The sequence below is a fragment of the Pristiophorus japonicus genome, chromosome 1 (assembly GCF_044704955.1).
Source record: "Pristiophorus japonicus isolate sPriJap1 chromosome 1, sPriJap1.hap1, whole genome shotgun sequence".
Lineage (NCBI taxonomy): Eukaryota > Metazoa > Chordata > Chondrichthyes > Pristiophoridae > Pristiophorus > Pristiophorus japonicus.
Window position 1 is genome coordinate 361,576,250 of NC_091977.1, and position 18,038 is coordinate 361,594,287.

General features: G+C 43.8%; 1 protein-coding gene across 1 annotated transcript in view; it reads left to right on the forward strand.

The window, feature by feature from the left end:
- Nucleotides 1–18,038, forward strand: part of csmd3b (CUB and Sushi multiple domains 3b) — a 3,002,015-nt gene that overhangs the window by 1,761,132 nt on the left and 1,222,845 nt on the right. Inside the window, exon 6 of the mRNA XM_070874966.1 lies at nucleotides 12,705–12,817. Coding sequence (XP_070731067.1) covers nucleotides 12,705–12,817 — 113 coding nt within the window. The remainder of the gene's footprint in view (nucleotides 1–12,704; nucleotides 12,818–18,038) is intronic.

An 18,038-nucleotide genomic window follows, 5' to 3' on the forward strand; every position in this document is an offset into this window, starting at 1 on the left:
GCGCTCTTCTGGTCAGCCGCCCGATAGTTAAATTTACCCGATAGATCCTAACAAGGGATCACTGAACAGTGAACGGCAGTAGCATATATTCATTCTTTACCTCACATAAAAGATTTTGAGGCCTATCCCTCGATTGCCCTGACAGAAATCTGGTAACTCTGCAAACATCAAGGATCAAACCTGAATCGTGCACTTCTTAGAAAACAAAGCTATTTGCCACAATCCAAAAGTCTGTGTTCTCAGTATTATTCAATGCCATTGTAAAATAATCTTCACCAGTCGGTATGGATTTGCCAATTGTTCAAACTGCATGACTATGCAAATTTATTATTATTAGGGAATTTCTGAAACAATTATAGATACATTCTTTTTAGTTTGGAAGATGATAGATTGTAACCTAACAAGACAGATCTTTTGATCATGTCTGTCCTTCAGAACATGACAAGCTGAAATTTGCATAGAGTAAGGAGTGCTTATTGAGGAAGGAGAATGTTCATGTGTCAATTATAAAAACTTTTGCATTTTAAACAAGAAAAAGAAAACACAATTATCCTGAGCATTTTCCTTTCAGAAGCTTATTATTTTAATGTACGAACTGGAAAAAAAAATTATTCTGCTTAAATGCATCTATAATATTAAAACTGGGATTCAATATTCTTGGCCTTAGACAGGTATGTTATAAAGCAAGTGAATTATGTCTCTGAGTATAAGATCATGATAAAGTGTATTTTAATTATGCAGTACTTTATACTCACTGATAACCATTTTACAAGAACAAAAATCCATTAGACCCACTTTCTGTACCCGTTGTGATCCCTTCGCGATTAAACTGCTGTCTTCCATTGGACCAAAGCTTGTAGATATTGTCAACTGCTACCTTTCCTCGCTATCTTTAAAACTGCCTTTATTATCATCTCCTTTCTCTTCAAATACATCCCCATTTCCAACTTCTCCTTTTTCTCTGATGCCCTTTAACATGTGGTTACCACTACACTCCACACTCACCTCTTCCTCACTATGCACTATTCTAATACTTTCAGTTCAGTTTTTACCCTGCCCACAGCAGAGGTTGTCCTGGTCAAATTGTGACTGTGGCATGCTATTGCTCCTTGCCCTTCTCAACAACCCCCACTCCCATAGCAGAGTCGATGGGGGTAACTCTGACTTTGACTGATGATGTAAAATGTGCTTCGAAGATCTCCTCAGTCGAGACTCTGCCTTTGACCCGAGTGTTCTCGACTCTATCCCGCAGCATGCTACCCACCACCACCTCAGCAAAACCCAACACTGCACGAGGTAGAAAAAGGCATAAGACAGCTTAAAAACAACAAAGCTACGGGAGCGGATGGAATCCCTACTGAGGCACTGAAGTACGGCGGAGAGACACTGTTTACATGAATACATGACCTCATCTCTCTCATCTGGAGGGAGGAGAGCATGCTGGGAGATCTCAGAGATGCAGTGATCGTGACCATCTCTAAAAAAGGAGCCAAGTCCAACTGCAGCAACTACAGAGGAATTTCCCTTGTTATCAGCCACTGGGAAAGTCATCGCTCAAGAGTCCTCCTAAACAGTCTTCTCCCTGTGGCTGAAGAGCTGCTCCCGGAGTCGTAGTGCGGATTTCATCTCCTATGGGACACAACAGACATGATTTTTGCAGCGCAGCAGCTGCAGGAAAAATGCAGGGAACAGCGTTAGCCCTTATACATGGCCTTCTTCGACCTTACAAAGGCCTTTGACACTGTCAACCGCGAGGGTCTATGGAGCGTCCTCCTCCATTTCGGATGCCCCCAAAAGTTCATCACCATCCTCCGCCTGCTCCATGACGACATGCAGGCTGTGATCCTTACCAACGGATAAATTACAGACCCAATCCACGTCCAGACTGGGCTCAAACAGGGCTGTGTCATTGACCCGACCCTCTTCTCAATCTTCCTCGCTGCCATGCTCCACCTCACAGTCAACAAGCTCCCCGCTGGAGTGGAACTAATCTACAGAACCAGTGGGAACCTGTTCAACCTTCGCCATCTCCAGGCCAGGTCCAAGACCACCCCAACCTCTGTCATTGAGCTACAGTAAGCGGACGATGCCTGCGCACATACAGCGCTGAACTCCAGGGCATAGTCGACGTATTTACTGAAGCGTACGAAAGCATGGGCCTTATGCTAAACATCCGTAAGACAAAGGTCCTCCACTAGCCTGTCCTCGCCGCACAGCACTGTCCCCCAGTCATCAAGATTCACGCCGTGGCCCTGGACAACATGGACCATTTCCCATACCTAGGGAGCCTCTTATCAACAAGAGCAGACAACGAGATTCAACACCACCTCCAGTGCACCAGTGCAGCCTTTGGCTGCCTGAGGAAAAGAGTGTTTGAAGACCAGGCCCTCAAAATTGCCACCAAGCTCATGATCTACAGGGCTGTAGTAATACCCGCCCTCCTGTACGGCTCAGAGAGATGGACCATGTACAGTAGACACCTCAAGTCACTGGAGAAATACCACCAATGATGTCTCCGCAAGATCCTACAAATCCCTTGGGAGGACAGATGCACCAACATTAGATTCCTCAACCAGGCCAACATCCCCAGCATTGAAGCACTGACCACACTTGATCAGCTCCGCTGGGCAGGCCACATTGTTCGCATGCCTGACACAAGACTCCCAAAGCAAGTGCTCTACTCGGAACTTCTTCACGGCAAGCGAGCCAAAGGTGGGCAGAGGAAACGTTACAAGGACACCCTCAAAGCCTCCCTGATAAAGTGCAACATCCCCACCGACATCTGGGAGTCCCTGGCCAAAGACCGCCTTAAGTGGAGGAAGTTCATCCAGGATGGTGCTGAGCACCTCGAGTCTCATCACCGAGAGCATGCAGAAATCAAGCGCAGGCAGCGGAAAGAGGGTGCGGCAAATCTGTCCCACCCACCCCTTCCCTCAACGACTATCTGTCCCACCTGTGACAGGGACTGTGGTTCTCATATTGGACTGTTCAGCCACCTAAGGATTCATTTTAAGAGTGAAAGCAAGTCTTCCTCGATTCCAAGGGACTGCCTATGATGATGATGATGAAAATGTGCAATATCAATTCAGCCTCGTGTTATACATCTCTCTCGATTTTCAATTCTATTGAAGTCAGGTTCCATTCTCCTCCACTATCTCTTATCCGTAATTGAGCTCCATGGCACTGTCATCACTTAGTTCCATTTCTAAATATCTTCCAAAGAAGCCAGGCCCCCTCCTCTGCCCCCCCCCCCGCCACACCCCGCTGGTCCCCCCTGATCTGTAAGCATCGGGTAAGTTTCTGTGTGTATGCTAACAACAACCATCCTTACCTCTTCAACATCAACTTCAGCTTCATAACCACCACTGTGCTCTCTGACAGCTTATTCGGCAGCAAGTTGTTGAAGAGCCAGAATATTCTCCCAACACAATATTCAGAAAAAAACAGAAGCTGTCCTATTTAGCTGGCGCCGCCAAAAGCTCTCTTCCTATATGCCAATCCTATTCCCTCCTTGGCTACTCATTCAAACTGAACCTAACAGTTTGCTTCAAATTCCATATTTTTTCTATCATCAAATCCACCTTATTTCCACCGACACCTGGGAGTCCCTGGCCAAAGACCGCCCTAAGTGGAGGAAGTGCATCCGGGAGGGCGCTGAGCACCTTGAGTCTGATCGCCGAGAGCATGCAGAAATTAAGCACAGGCAGCGGAAAGAGCGTGCGGTAAACCAGTCCCACCCTCCCTTCCCTCAATGACTATCTGCCCCACCTGTGACAGGGACTGTGGCTCTCGTATTGGACTGTTTAGCCACCTAAGGACGCATTTTAAGAGTGGAAGCAACTCTTCCTCGATTCCGAGGGACTGCCTATGATGATGATGATGATTTCCACCTCCACAACATCACCCACTTCTGCTTTTAACATGGCCTCTAAAATCCCCAGCTGCAGTTTTATCACCTTCAGACTAAATTTCACTATCTTTGATAATACTTTGGACAGATGATCATTTTATGTCTCACTAACGAATTTTACGACTTAAAATCGTATTTTTGAATTAATCAAATTGCTCAAACCCTAACTTATCATTTGGCACTTTTTGTGACAAAATGGAGTGCATGTATCATTATATAGCAATGTAAAAATATACAGGACAGAAAAAGACCATCTGGCTGCACCCAGTGTCTAGCAAACATCTTAAACCATAATACCCCATAACCCTGTATCAAATCTCTCTCCAAGTACTCTCTCTTGAATCGTACTGATACATCAGCCCCTAACGCTGCCCTTGACAGTTCACCCCATAGATTCACCATTCGCTGTATAAAGTTGTTAAATCTAACATTTAATTTCATAAAAATATTGCTGTTTATCTTATATATGGCCTTATGGATCTTGAATACTTCTATAAGATCACTCCCGAGCCCTCGGTTCTCAGTGTAAACATCCCCAATTACTGCAGCCTCTTTTCAGAAACTCACCTGCCTAATCAATTTAGTTATCCTCTACTGTATCCTCTCCAATTCCTGGATGTTTTTCTCATAATACAGTGAACCAAATTGTATGCGGTGGAGCCAGACCTGAGCTCCGTATAAACTCAGAAATAGTAGCAGAAATGTGTGCTCTCTTCTGTGGCTGTACAACACAAGGCCCTATTTACTGTGTTTCATGCTGTCTCACACTGTGTTGATCGCTCCAGCAATCAATTCACCAGGACCCAAATTAGTTTATTAAAGTTTTGTACCATAATAGTTCCTTCTCATTAATTTGAGAGCAATTGGTGCTGAGGAAGAAAACACTTCCATTTTCAGAATTTTTGACTTGTGGCCGCAAAGGTCACAAAGTTGAAGCAGTCAAGAGGCCAGAACCATTACTGGGTTTGAGCCTTATTTGAATGTAGCCAGTGAGTCGTGGGCAATATCTAGCTCCTGGTTGTGGGATGATGGGAAATCGTCCAGTTCATATCTAGTCATCAGGTTGCACCTGGGAGCAGAAGGGGAACCAATTTTGTAATTTCCATGACTGTATTTCTTTCCGATTTTCAATCCCTTTGAGCGTGGGCTGGTAGTGGGACCAGCACGCTGCCTCCGGGCCCCACAAAACTCTATCTTAATATTGTAAGCAGGGTCCAACAATCGCCATCGGACCTCTTTTTGAATATTTAAGTGGCCTCATGCCCAAAATAGACAGGAACACTGCTCATCCGTTTACAGGCATGAAATGGGCAGCCGGGACTAGAAATTACCTCCTCTCGTGTCAACATGGAACACTCCATGGTCAAGTTTAGTGCAACTAGATGTGAAGTAAAACTTCCTCTACTTTGCCGAACAATATACATTAGCCATAATCTTGGTAGAGAATCCTTTGCAGCAGTAGTGTGACATTTTTTTATTTCCCACATTAGCCTCTCTGACTGAGATTCCTAAATTTGTGCTGAATTAGTTCGAGCCATAATTTAACAAATCTTACATTAAAATATTAATATACTGTGAAAAAAGAATAAAACATTACACCACATTATTTTGTAATATTAAAATTGAATAATTCTGTATATTTTACATTAAGCATCAAACAATGAATTAAATATCCCTGATACAGGGCGATCCCATGTTCCGAGCAGGGAGCATGGGTTGGGAATCGGGCCGAGAGTGTTGTAAATCTATCTCCAACCTGCACTCCCTAGAGTGTGTATCCTTGCTGGGAGCATGGCATTGAGGAATCAACCCTATAATATATAACTTTCTGCAAACTGAAGTCAACTGAGCAGCTGTTCAATGATTTTCAGACTCATAATGCTGGGCCTCCGTGAAGCTATAGGAGTAGATTTAAAAGCATGGATTTTTCCTGACAGGAATGAGGTTGAAAATAGCAAAAAAGACAGTTTGCTAAATGGGCAGAATCTTTACACTGAAAACAATTCCTCATATAATAAGGATCACCTTTACTTCTTATACTGAGCTGATGCACAAAAAAAATATGATGACAATGGCAATAACAGTGAGTGAGCCTGTGACAATTACATGAATCTTGGATGTCATGAGCCTACTTGTTCGCTTGGGCTATTCAAAACTTTGTGTAGCTTCCAACCAACGCGCTCGCAGTCTTTTATCTGTTCACAGTTCAAAAAATGTCCCAGTGGACAATCCTGTTTAAATCTCTGACAGACATGTCCAGTAATTTCAATGTAGCAGATGTGACAGGGGTCAAAAATGTGATTGTTCCAAGGAATAGGACCTGCCATTGATTGCACTGCTGTGGAAGTCACACCCTTAACTTTTATGCCAGGTGTGCTTTTTAAAATTTGTTCATGGGATGTGGGCGTCACTGGCAAGGCCACATTTATTGCCCATCCCTAATTGCCCTTGAGAAGGTGGTGGTGACCCGTTGTCTTGAACCACTGCAGTCTGTGTGGCGAAGGTACTCCCATAGTCCTGTTAGGGAGAGAGTTCCAGGATTTTGACCCAGCGATGATGAAGGAATGGCGATATATTTCCAAGTCAGGATGGTGTGTGACTTGGAGGGGAACTTGCATGTGCCTGCTGCCCTGGTCCTTCTAGGTGATAGAGGTTGTGAGTTTGGGAGGTGCTGCCGAAGAAGCCTTGGTGAGTTGTAGATGGTACACACTGCAGCCACGGTGCATCAGCGGTGGAGGGAGTGAATGTTTAAGGTGGTGGATGGGGTGCCAATCAAGCAGGCTGCTTTGTCCTGGAAGGTGTCGAGCTTCTTGAGTGTTGTTGGAGCTGCATTCATCCAGGCCACTGGGGAGTATTCCATCACACTCCTGACTTGTGCCTTGTAGATGGTGTAAAAGCTTTGTGGAGTAAGGAGCTGAGATACTTGCCGCAGAATACCACGTCTCTGACCTGCTCTTGTTGCCACAATATTTATGTGGCTAATCCATTTAACTTTCTGGTCAATGGTGACCCCCAGGATGTTGATGGTGGGGGATTCAGCGATGGTAATGCCATTGAATGTCAAGCGGCAGTGGCTAGACTCTCATTTGTTGGAGATAATCATTGCCTGGTGCTTTTGTGGCGCGAATGTTACTTGCCACTTATCAGCCCAAGCCTGAATGTCACCCAGGTCTTCTTGCTTGCGGGCATGGACTGCTTCATTATCTGAGGAGTTGTGAATGGCCCTGAACACTGTGAAATCATCAGCGAACATCCCCACTTCTGACCTTATGATGGAGGGAAAGTCATTGATGAAGCATTTGAAGATAGTTGGGGCCAAGGACACTTCCCTGAGGAACTCCTACAACAATGTCCTGGAGCTGTGATGATTGCCCTCCAACTACCACAACTATCTTCCTTTGTGCTAGGTATAACTCCAGTAAGTGGCGAGTTTTCCCCCTGATTCCCATTGACTTCAATTTTACTAGGTCTCCTTGATGCCACTGTTGGTCAAATGCTGCCTTGATATCAAGGGCAGTCACTCACCTCACCTCTGGAATTCAGCTCTTTTTTCCATGTTTGGACAAAGGCTGTAATGAGGTCTGGAGCTGAGCGGTCCTGGTGGAACCTAAACTGGGCATCGGTGAGCAGGTTATTGGTGATAGCACTGTCGACTAAATCTTCCATCACTTCGCTGATGATTGAGAATAGACTGATGGGGCAGTAATTAGCCAGATTAGATTTGTCCTGCTTTTTGTGGACAGGACTTACCTAGGCAGTTTTCCACATTGACGGATAGATGCAGTGTTGTAGCTGTACTGAAACAACTGGCTAGAGACACAGCTATTTCTGGAGCACAAGTCGTCAGCCTGACAGTCAGGATATTGTCAGGGTCCATAGCCTTTGCTGTATCCAGTTCATTGAGCAGTTTCTTGATATCACGTGGACTAAATCAAATTGGCTGAAGACTGGCTTCTGTAATGGTGGAGACCTCAGGAGGAGGTCGATATTGATCATCCACTCAGCACTGCTGGCTGAAGATGGTTGCAAACACTTCAGCCTTGTCTTTTCCAATCACGTGTTGGGCGCCGCCATCCTTGAGGATGGGGATAATCATGGAGCCTCCTCATCCTGTTCATTGTTTAATGGTTCACCATCATTCACAACTGGATGTGGCAGGACTGTAGAGCTTTGATCTGAACCATTGATTGTCGGATCTCTTAGCCCTGTCTATAGCATGCTGCTTCCACTTTTTAGCATTTTCCTGTGTTGCAGCTTCGCCAGTTTGGCACCTCATTTTCAGGTATGCTTGGTGTTGCTCCTGGCATGCTCCTCTACACTCCTCATTGAACTAGGGTTGGTCCCCTGACTTGATGGTAATGGTAGAGTGAGGGATATGCTGAGCCATGAGGTTACAGATCATGGTGGAATACAATTCTGCTGCTGCTGATGGCCCACAGTGCCTCATCAATGCCGAGTTTTCAGCTGTTAGATCTGTTCTGAATCTATCCCATTTAGTACGGTAGTAGTGCCACACAACACGATGGAGGGCATCCTCAGTGTGAAGATGGGACTTCGTCTCCACAGTGACTGTACGTTGGTCGCTGCTACCAATGCTGTCATAGACAGATACATCTGTGACAGGTAGATTGATGAGGATGAGGTCAAGTAGGTTTTTCCCGCGTGTTGGTTGTCTCACCACCTGTTGCAGTCCCAGTCTGACAGCTATCTTCTTCAGGATTTGGCCACCTTGGTCAGTAGTGATGCTACCGAGCCACTCTTAGTGATGGACATTGAAGACCCCACTCAGGGTACATTCTGTGCCATTGCTACCCTCAGTGCTTCTTCCAAATGGTGTTCACATGCAGCAGCACTGATTCATCAGCTGAGGGAGGGTGGAATATGGTAATCAGCAGGAAGTTTCCTTGCCCGGAAGCCATGAGACTTCATGGGGTCCAGAGTCAATGTTGGTGACTCCCAGGGCCACTCCCCTCTCCAACTGTATACCATTGTGCCACCACCCCTGGTGGGTCTGTCTGCCGGTGGGACAACACATACCCAGAGATGGTGATGGAGGAGTCTCGGACATTGGCTGAAAGGTATGATTCTGTGAGTATGATTATGTCAGGCTGTTGCTTGACTAGTCTGAGGGACAGCTCTCCCAATGTTGGCACAATCCCCAAATGTTGGTGAGGAGGACTTTGCAGGGTCGACTGGGCTGGAGGTGCCATTTTTGTTTTCGAAGCTGGTGCCTAGGTCGATGCCGGGTGGTCTGTCCAGTTTTATTCATCTTATTGTTTCTTGTAGCAAGTTTTTAGTGGCTTGCCAGGCCATTTCAGCGGGCAGTTTAACATAAACCACATTGTTACGGGTCTGGAGTCACATATAAAGTAGACTGGGTAAGGACGGCAGATTTCCTTCCCTAAAGGACATTAGTGAATCAGATGGGTTTTTACAACAATCCGATAGTTTCATGGTCACCATTACTGATACTATTTTTTATTCCATAGTTTTATTTTAATCAACTGAATTTAAATTCCACAGCTGCCGTGGTGGGATTTGAACTTACGTCTCTGGATCATTATTCCAGGCCTCTGGATTACTAGTCCCGTAACTTAACCACTATGCTATGTAGTCAGTAATTAGTGCTTGTACTGATTGGTAAATTGCGCTCTTAAGTGGAAGATTATAAAACCTAAAGTCTGATTTTAACCTCCTGACAAGAACAGGATGTGAGGCACACAAAATATAGACAGTGTGAAAATTTATGGGTGTGACTTCCACATCAGCAGGGTTAATTCTGTCTTCTGGCGACCAACCGGTGGAGCATGCTGAACGGTTGCCCACAGTCAAAGTGAAGAAGCAGCCATCATGTTGAGGCCTCAGCTCCAGCCCCAAATGCTTCTTGATGCTGGTCACCATATTCAGGCCTACCACTATCGAGCCACACTGGTCGCCAGTAAGATAAGTGGAGGCAGTCACGTTCCCTTGGGAAAGCTCCTGAAGCAGCAGCAGCCAGATTATTTTTACGGGACTCAGAGGAGCAGAAGCAGGATAAAAATTGAATTCAAACTTACCTTTGCTGGGCCTCTTCGGCTCCATCGTCCATGGAACTAATCGGAATCTACATGGCGCACACCAGTTTGAGCCTAAAATGGCAATTGGGGTCCTTTAACATCCTAGGAGCCCAATTAACTTATTAAAATGGGCCTATTGCCTGAAACAGGCAGGCTCTTCGAATGCCTGGTGGCAGCCACTTTCATTAGGGAGCCAGTTGCATCATTAGTGTTATGGGCCAGTAAGGCTATGGACCCAATTTTGAGGCCCTTACCACTCGATTACCAACAGGGCAATCAAGTGAATATTGACCCTCAGCATGTCCAAACCGTACTCACAAATGGCACCATTTTAATAGGAGAGTTTGGGGCTACGTCTGTGACCCTCACCTACCTGGAATTCAAAACTCATGCTTTGAAAAGGTAATTCAGACCCAATGACATTTTAATGTGCAGTCGCATAGGTGGCACCTTGTGCTATACTCACCAGCAGTGCCAAAGGAAGTATTTTTTTTAAGGTTTTCTTGTGGGCATTGAGGAGCAGGGCCTCTCCTACCTGCAGACTTGCCCCCTTCCTGACCACAATTGTCGCATCCCCTGATGCACTTACCTAGCTTTTGGGGACCATTCCCTCCTGCCGCTGCCTTGCTCTGCTCCTATCTGCTGGTTGCTACATCACTCCCACTGGATTCAGGCAGGAGTAGCTTTCTCAGAAAGGCGATGAGGCCTGGTCTCACACTGGTGAGTTGGGGCTCGCCTGCCCCTTGCCCCGCCGGTCTCGCTTGCCGGCCCTACACTCACCTCTTGCCGCAAGGTTAGAATCAAACTTTTGTGTTGCGCTGTGGCTTGTTTTAAGGATATTATTTTAGGTTGAACAAGTGGGAAATATTCCACCAAATCTGCAAGTGAACAAAGTCTTGGACAGATCAGTTGTTTTCTTGTGGTTATGCGAAATGCACCAGTGATTTTGATATCGGGACCAGTAGTTTCTGTGCAGTAACCCAGAAAAAATAATTAGAAAATGCACTTGATTTTATTAAATTAACATGAGCCAATGCATTCGGAATTTTAAAAACAAAGGTGCTTGTTTAGTGTTCATTTCATACTGAACTTTTTCAGTATTGTATTTCTTTTAGTTTGTATGAAATGGAACATAAATAATGATAGAATGGTACCCTGTCCTGCTAGACAAACCAGGCAGTCTTAAAGTTATCCAACTGATTTAGTCAGATAGCACACTGTTGCTCAGTCAAGGCCACAGAAGGGTGAGATTTGTGGTACCCTGTAATGGGTTTGTTAAATGATGGCATCTCCATAGCAGCGAGCTGTTCCTTTGAGTGGAAGTGAATGACACAATTAAATACTATTGAAGCAGCAAACCATTTTGCAACCTTGTGCAACATTTGTTGAAAATCCAGGATTACACAGTCGAATGTGATGTAGGGGCTAATAAAATTCCTTGTATGGTTTAATGTACACTGATCCATCAACAATGGAGATCCAACATGGTCTAAGCTTCCCGCCTCCTCCCCGATGTTTTTCTGATGATCTAAGGTAAACAGAATTGGAAAATAGTCCCTGCATCTCAGCCATTTTCTGTGGACTGGTTCCATGAGGGAGCACTATGGTTGCGTCACAAGGTGCCACTATGTAAAGTCCAAGTAATTGAGGGAAACAATCTTCTAAGCCCTGGCATCCAGTTTTCAGATATCAATGGAGGGGGCCTTGCACCAAAAATAGAAGAGAGGCCTGTACAACAGTCATCAGAGCTCAGCTGAGTATGGGCACCATTGGTTCAAAGCAAGATTTTCAAACTTGTCACAACCAGACAGCTCACTGGCCATCTCTTTCTCTTACTGCAGCATGCCCTTAGGCCTGCCACAGCAACTCTCTGCTCCCATATGAGTATGACACCACCAATGAAACCCAGGGAGGCCCCTGCCATACGTACATGACTCGGGGTATAAAAATATGATCAGGATAAGTGAGCATCTCTGGGGCAGGGGCAAATCCTGCAATGCTGGAGATAAGAGTCAGTCTGATAGCCTGGGCCCTGATGTAGCCTTTCAATTGATAAGATATAGAAATAATATTATCCAACCAGATAAAGAGAATAGAATAGATTTGACAGGTGTCAGTAATAAAGCTAGTTTGCCCCATTTTTAACTTCAACTTTGATGCAGACCTAATGGCCCTAGTTGCTGCTTCCTGTGCTGTAGCATTCTATTATGTTAATTTATTGTGCAATGTAAAAAGGTTGCAATGGAAATGAGTAAAACAGAGAGAGTTAGGGTGACTATTTACTTACCGGTTAAAAAAAATGATTTGCAAAATGTATTAGTGCACTGGCCTTAATGGTAACATTTAGTGTGTCTTTTCAACAATCAGTTTCGGTACAGCTTCCTGAGTAATTTTACTCTCCTAATTTAAGACCACAAGTAGTGTTGTTTGATACTGTTATTTAATTCAACAATATGCATGCATTCAAAAAATATACTTGGACAACAGTAAGCTGTCAAAAAATGCAGAAAACTTGTTATGTTGATCGCAAAAGCTGGTGAGAGCCATAAGTCACTCGTCTTTGTCTACTTAAAGTAATTTATTTTGAGCAGCTTACCTTGTGCAAAGATTGATATCCTTACAGCTGTCTTTAAATTTGACCGGACTGACATTGGTCCATTTAGATGATAACTATTAAAGGAGGAAAATGAACTGGGATAATAATAACAAGGATATTCCTGTTTTATTTTCTGTCACAGGTTGTCGGGGATGAATCTGCCTCCACCTATTATCAGCAGCAAGAACTGGCTTAGGCTGCACTTTATAACAGACAACAACCACAGACACAGGGGATTCAGTGCTCAATACCAAGGTAACTTTACATACAAGAAGAGTGCTTACTTTCAGAAGATTATTTTGTGTGGTCACAACGACAAGCACATCGGGCAGTTTATTTTCAGCCATTAGACGTCTCTGGGAAATGTCTAATCAATAATGTTTGAAGTAAAAATTAATAACAATGTCTGAAAATGGGATTCATCTGTATCCAAAGTTTCTTGAAATATTAATTACAATTTGAAAGCCTTCAAAGTGCATGTCATCAAAGTTTGCAGTAAAGGTCATTGTCCATTGTCCATACAGAGCTGTGTTTTCATGAGCTCTGTCTCTCTTGTTACTCAAAGATAAATCTTTCATATTTATGCTTTCTCTGGTGAACCTATAAGCAATGCAGCAATAGCAGGAATTATCTAACTCCTGCTGAAACCAGTTAATGCATTGTTGGTTTCCTGTGAGCTCCTGTACGTTCCTTGCAAACTATAAAGGAGAGGAAAATATTCTATTGCCAGTCCCCAGCGATTCCCATTCAAAATAAATCATTTAGATCCCTTAATTTATAAATTACGACAGAAAATTGCTGATGGGCAGTTTGTCAAATGAGATACATAGGTGCAGCTGAGAAATGACTAATCATAACAACAGCAAAGAAATTGCAACCAAAATATAACCCTCAGTAGGGTATTTTGAACATAAGAACATAAGAACACAAGAAGTAGGAGCAGGAGTAGGCCATACGGCCCCTCGAGCCTGCTCCGCCATTTAATATGATCTTGGCTGATCCGATCATGGACTAAGGTCCATTTCCCCGCCCGCTCCCTGTAACCCCTTATTCCCTTATCGGTTAAGAAACTGTCTATCTCTGTCTTAAATTTATTCAACGTACCAGCTTCCACAGCTCTCTGAGGCAACGAATTCCACAGATCCACAACCCTCTGAGAAAATACATTTCTCCTCATCTCAGTTTTAAATGGGGGGCCCCTTATTCTAAGATCATGCCCTCTAGTTCTAGTCTTCCCCATCAGTGGAAACATTCTCTCTGCATCCACCTTGTCAAGCCCCCTCATAATCTTACATGTTTCAATAAGATCATCTTTCAATCTTCTGAATTCAAATGAGTAGAGGCCCACCTACTCAACTTTTCCTCATAAGTCCATCCCCTCATCTCCAGAATCAATCTAGTGAACCTTCTCTGAACTGCCTCCAAAGCAAGTATATCCTTTCGTAAATACGGAAACCAAAACGGCAAGCAGTATTCCAGGTGTGACCTCACCAATACCCGGTATAACTGTAGCAAGACTTCCCTGCTTTTATACTCCATCCCCTTTGCAATAAAGGCCTAGATTCCATTGGCCTTGCTGATCACTTGCTGTACCTGCATATTTACCTTTTGTGAACATTATCACAGAAATTGTTCTTGATTTATATCAGATTGAATCGTCAGGAGGGGACCAATTTCAATCCTTTGGTCCGTTCATCATTACATTTCTTTGCTGCTCTGAAGTACATTGTTGTTTTTTGATGTTTTTTAATTTTCTTCCAAGAATGTCAAGCTGTTTAAACAAAAGACACTCTTTAGTGATAAATGTTCAGGAAGATAATTATTGAAACATTACAATGAGAAATCAGAAAGGAAATCTACACCAGTAGACAAGTGTTAGATTAAAGGAGCAAGCACTGCAGATTATCTTGGTAGTGCTTTTTTATTACCCCAGACAAGAAATGCTGGGGTAGAAACTCCCTCTGCCAGAAACAGGGCGCACCTAGCCTTTTTGAAGCGGATGCAGCAATGGATGCGGCAGCCTATCTGGCAAAATTCAGCTCCTTGGGTTTTTTTTTTCCAGTGGGGCAGAAGTGGATCATCATGGGGGCGGAAGTGGGAGTGGCTGTCACTAGCAGGGTGGAAGTGGGGGCAGGACGGAGTGTCTACAGCTGTCAGTCATCAGCGCTGTGCTGATGATGTCATTGCGTTGGCGCGTCACAATGTCTTTCCCTTTCATTTAAAGAGGAGAGCCACTGCCAACTCTGCAGATATTTTAGTTAGGTCCATTCAGTCACCAGGGAGAGTTTCGGCTGGGCCAGTGGCCTGGCATCCAAGAGTGGGTACCAGGCTGCCTGTTGGTGACCGGCTGAACCCAGGGGCATAATTGTCGGGCCAACCTGCCAAACTAACATGGCGGCCGCAGCAGTGCGCCCTCCCCTTTAAGGGCGGCTGTGCCGCCATTTCACACAGAGTGCACTGACAACAAAAGCTATCGGGGGCACCGACCAGTGGCGGGGCCTCTCCCGCGGGGAAATTTTGGGTAAGGGGCAATTTCGTGAGGGGCTCCCCGCCAGACGGTATGGTGTCGGCATGTGCAAGCCGCGGTGGGAAAATGGACAGAGCCATCCCTGAGGAAGGGCAATTTCTAAAATGGCGGCCCCTCCACGGAGAGCCAGCGGCCATTCCATGCTGCCCCCAGAGGCCTTATCGGGTGGGGTAATTTCGACCTCGCTGTCTTCAAAAGGTTGTTTTTTTCCTGAGTGTTCGAGGTTAGTGTCAGGGAACATAAAGTCAGCATCCTACTGCTAACTGAAACCAGTATCCTGTAGACTGTACCATTAGAATGCAAATAAACAGTCATGATTATCTTGTCAATATACATAATGGTGTCCCTGCATGTGGTGCACTCCAGAAATCCTCATTGGATATCTCACCAATGCTTAATGTAGTATACCATGGTCAGCTACTGATAGGATAGCGTAATCTGATTGGGGTTTGAATGTCTATCTTGTCTCAATTATGTCAGAAGTAAACAACTATCCAAACGAGATGTAAAATTGTTATTACGGAATGTTTAATCATTTAAAAAAGAAAATGGTAAAATTCTACATGATGTTACTGAAAGAAGAATATCCTGTAGGGTGTGTTACAATAACATACTGTAGGGTGTGCTACAATAACATACTGTAGGGTGTGTTACAATAACATACATACTGTAGGGTGTGCTACAATAACATATTGTCGGGTGTTTTACAATAACATACATACTGTAGGGTATGCTACAATAACATACTGTAGGGTGTGCTACAATAACATATTGTAGGGTGTGTTACAATAACATAATGTAGGGTGTGCTACAATAACATACTGTAGGGTGTGTTACAATAACATACATACTGTAGGGTGTGCTACAATAATATATTGTAGGGTGTGTTACAATAACATACTGTAGGGTGTGCTACAATAACATACTGTAGGGTGTGTTACAATAACATACATACTGTAGGGTGTGCTACAATAACATATTGTCGGGTGTTTTACAATAACATACATACTGTAGGGTATGCTACAATAACATACTGTAGGGTGTGCTACAATAACATATTGTAGGGTGTGTTACAATAACATAATGTAGGGTGTGCTGCAATAACATATTGTAGGGTGTGTTACAATAACATACTGTAGGGTGTGTTACAATAACATACTATAGGGTGTGCTACAATAACATACTGTAAGGTGTGTTACAATAACATACTGAGGAGGCAGAACCAAAGGTTTGAGAAGGTTTCAGTTTTGCCATGATCTGATCAAGCCAGTAGAAACTCCAGTATAAACAATTTTGCAAATGTTACTTTTCTCTAATTTATGAACAGCTTTTTAAATTGTTTTATTGTTGTGCCTCGTGTAATAGAATGACTCAGTGCACAACTTGCTGGGTAACTATACAATCCATTTGTACCATTTATTTGTGACATATATTGTAAAGAATAATTTTGAATCTGCATTCCAAATTTTCAGTGCTTGCCAACATTAGTTAAGATATAAAGGGCAAGTATCCCTAAAGATGGTGATATTCCACAGGTGGTAGGACATTGGTTTGTGCCTGTAATTCTTCCGATAGGGAGCTCCTTCTTCCCAAGAGTATGCTGCAGACACTCTGCCCATTGTCTTGGTATTCTCATCCATTTGAACTCAGCTCGGATCATTAACTAAAGAAGATAGTTGCAAAAGCCATGAGGAGTGGAAATCTTCATGACACCTTGACCCTGCTTGTTACCATCAACAACGTTAATATTCTACAAAGCGTATACCTGCTCAGTTAAAAAATATTGGAGGCTTCATTTGGAAAAGTACAGAGAAACTCATCTTTTGATCCTGATCCTGTAACATCCAAATATTGCAGCTGATAAGAAGAATACAAGTCTTAGGGACACTTCCATAAACTTTCTCAAGTAAATCCCTGGTCATCATCCTCTTCATCCGTCACACTGAAATGACTCTTTTTGTGGTAGAAGAAAATTGAGCAGCTGAAAATGTCTTGGTATAAACATCTGAACTGCGAGGCGTGCCCATAGGTGCCTGGCATCCAGTATAGCTTGAGGCATGAGGGGGAGGCGAGTGGAATTTATACATTTCAAGACCAGATTCTTGAATGTGATCAATTATCAATTACATTACCTAAATTGGCAGACAAAGGTATTTTGTTTAATTTCTCCGATGCCCCACCAAAGTCCTGTGGGACCACTGGCACTGGACCAAGGTACCGCAACAACATTATTTCTTCCCATATGTGTTAGAATCAATGTAAAAAGTAGCCTGGCCCTGAGATTTCTGACCGGGTCAGGGACACTGGCAGTGGACTAGTGGCAGTGCCATTGCATGCCAGATTTGCCTTCCCAAGATCTATCCAGGAATTTGTGGACTATAGTCGAACCCTTAAACCTACCCTGCAATAGACAGGTAAGCAAATCTAGTAATGCACAACCATTCAATTGTTCAGATTTGGTCGACACAGTCTGCTTTTAAATACTTTGGTTCAGATAATAAGAATGTAGGTCAATCTTTTTTTGTTTATTGATTGCATTTTTTGGAAGGATGAGTTAAAAGATATTCAGAAATTGCCATAGCCCACTGAATCATGCAGAAGCTGAATATACAATGGCTACTCAATAACATTTTGTTTCTCCTAGCCTCCTGTTATGTTGAGGGACTGCTGTATTAGGGAAACATGAGCTGCTGCAATCGCACCTCAAAATTCTTTATAAATCCAAAATAATTGCACTGAACACCAGCAACGAAGCACTTCTCCTGCCTATGGGGCTCTCTCCTGGACAGTGTCTTCACCTGGACCTCTATTCTTTGTATGCAGAAATTTGAAAGCAGAATTAACCATCAATTGGTGAACCAGAATTGATGGAACATGTATTAGATCACAAGATAACTGTGACCTGCTCCTTAGTACCTTAGTAAAATTACTCTCATCCTTCTATGCACG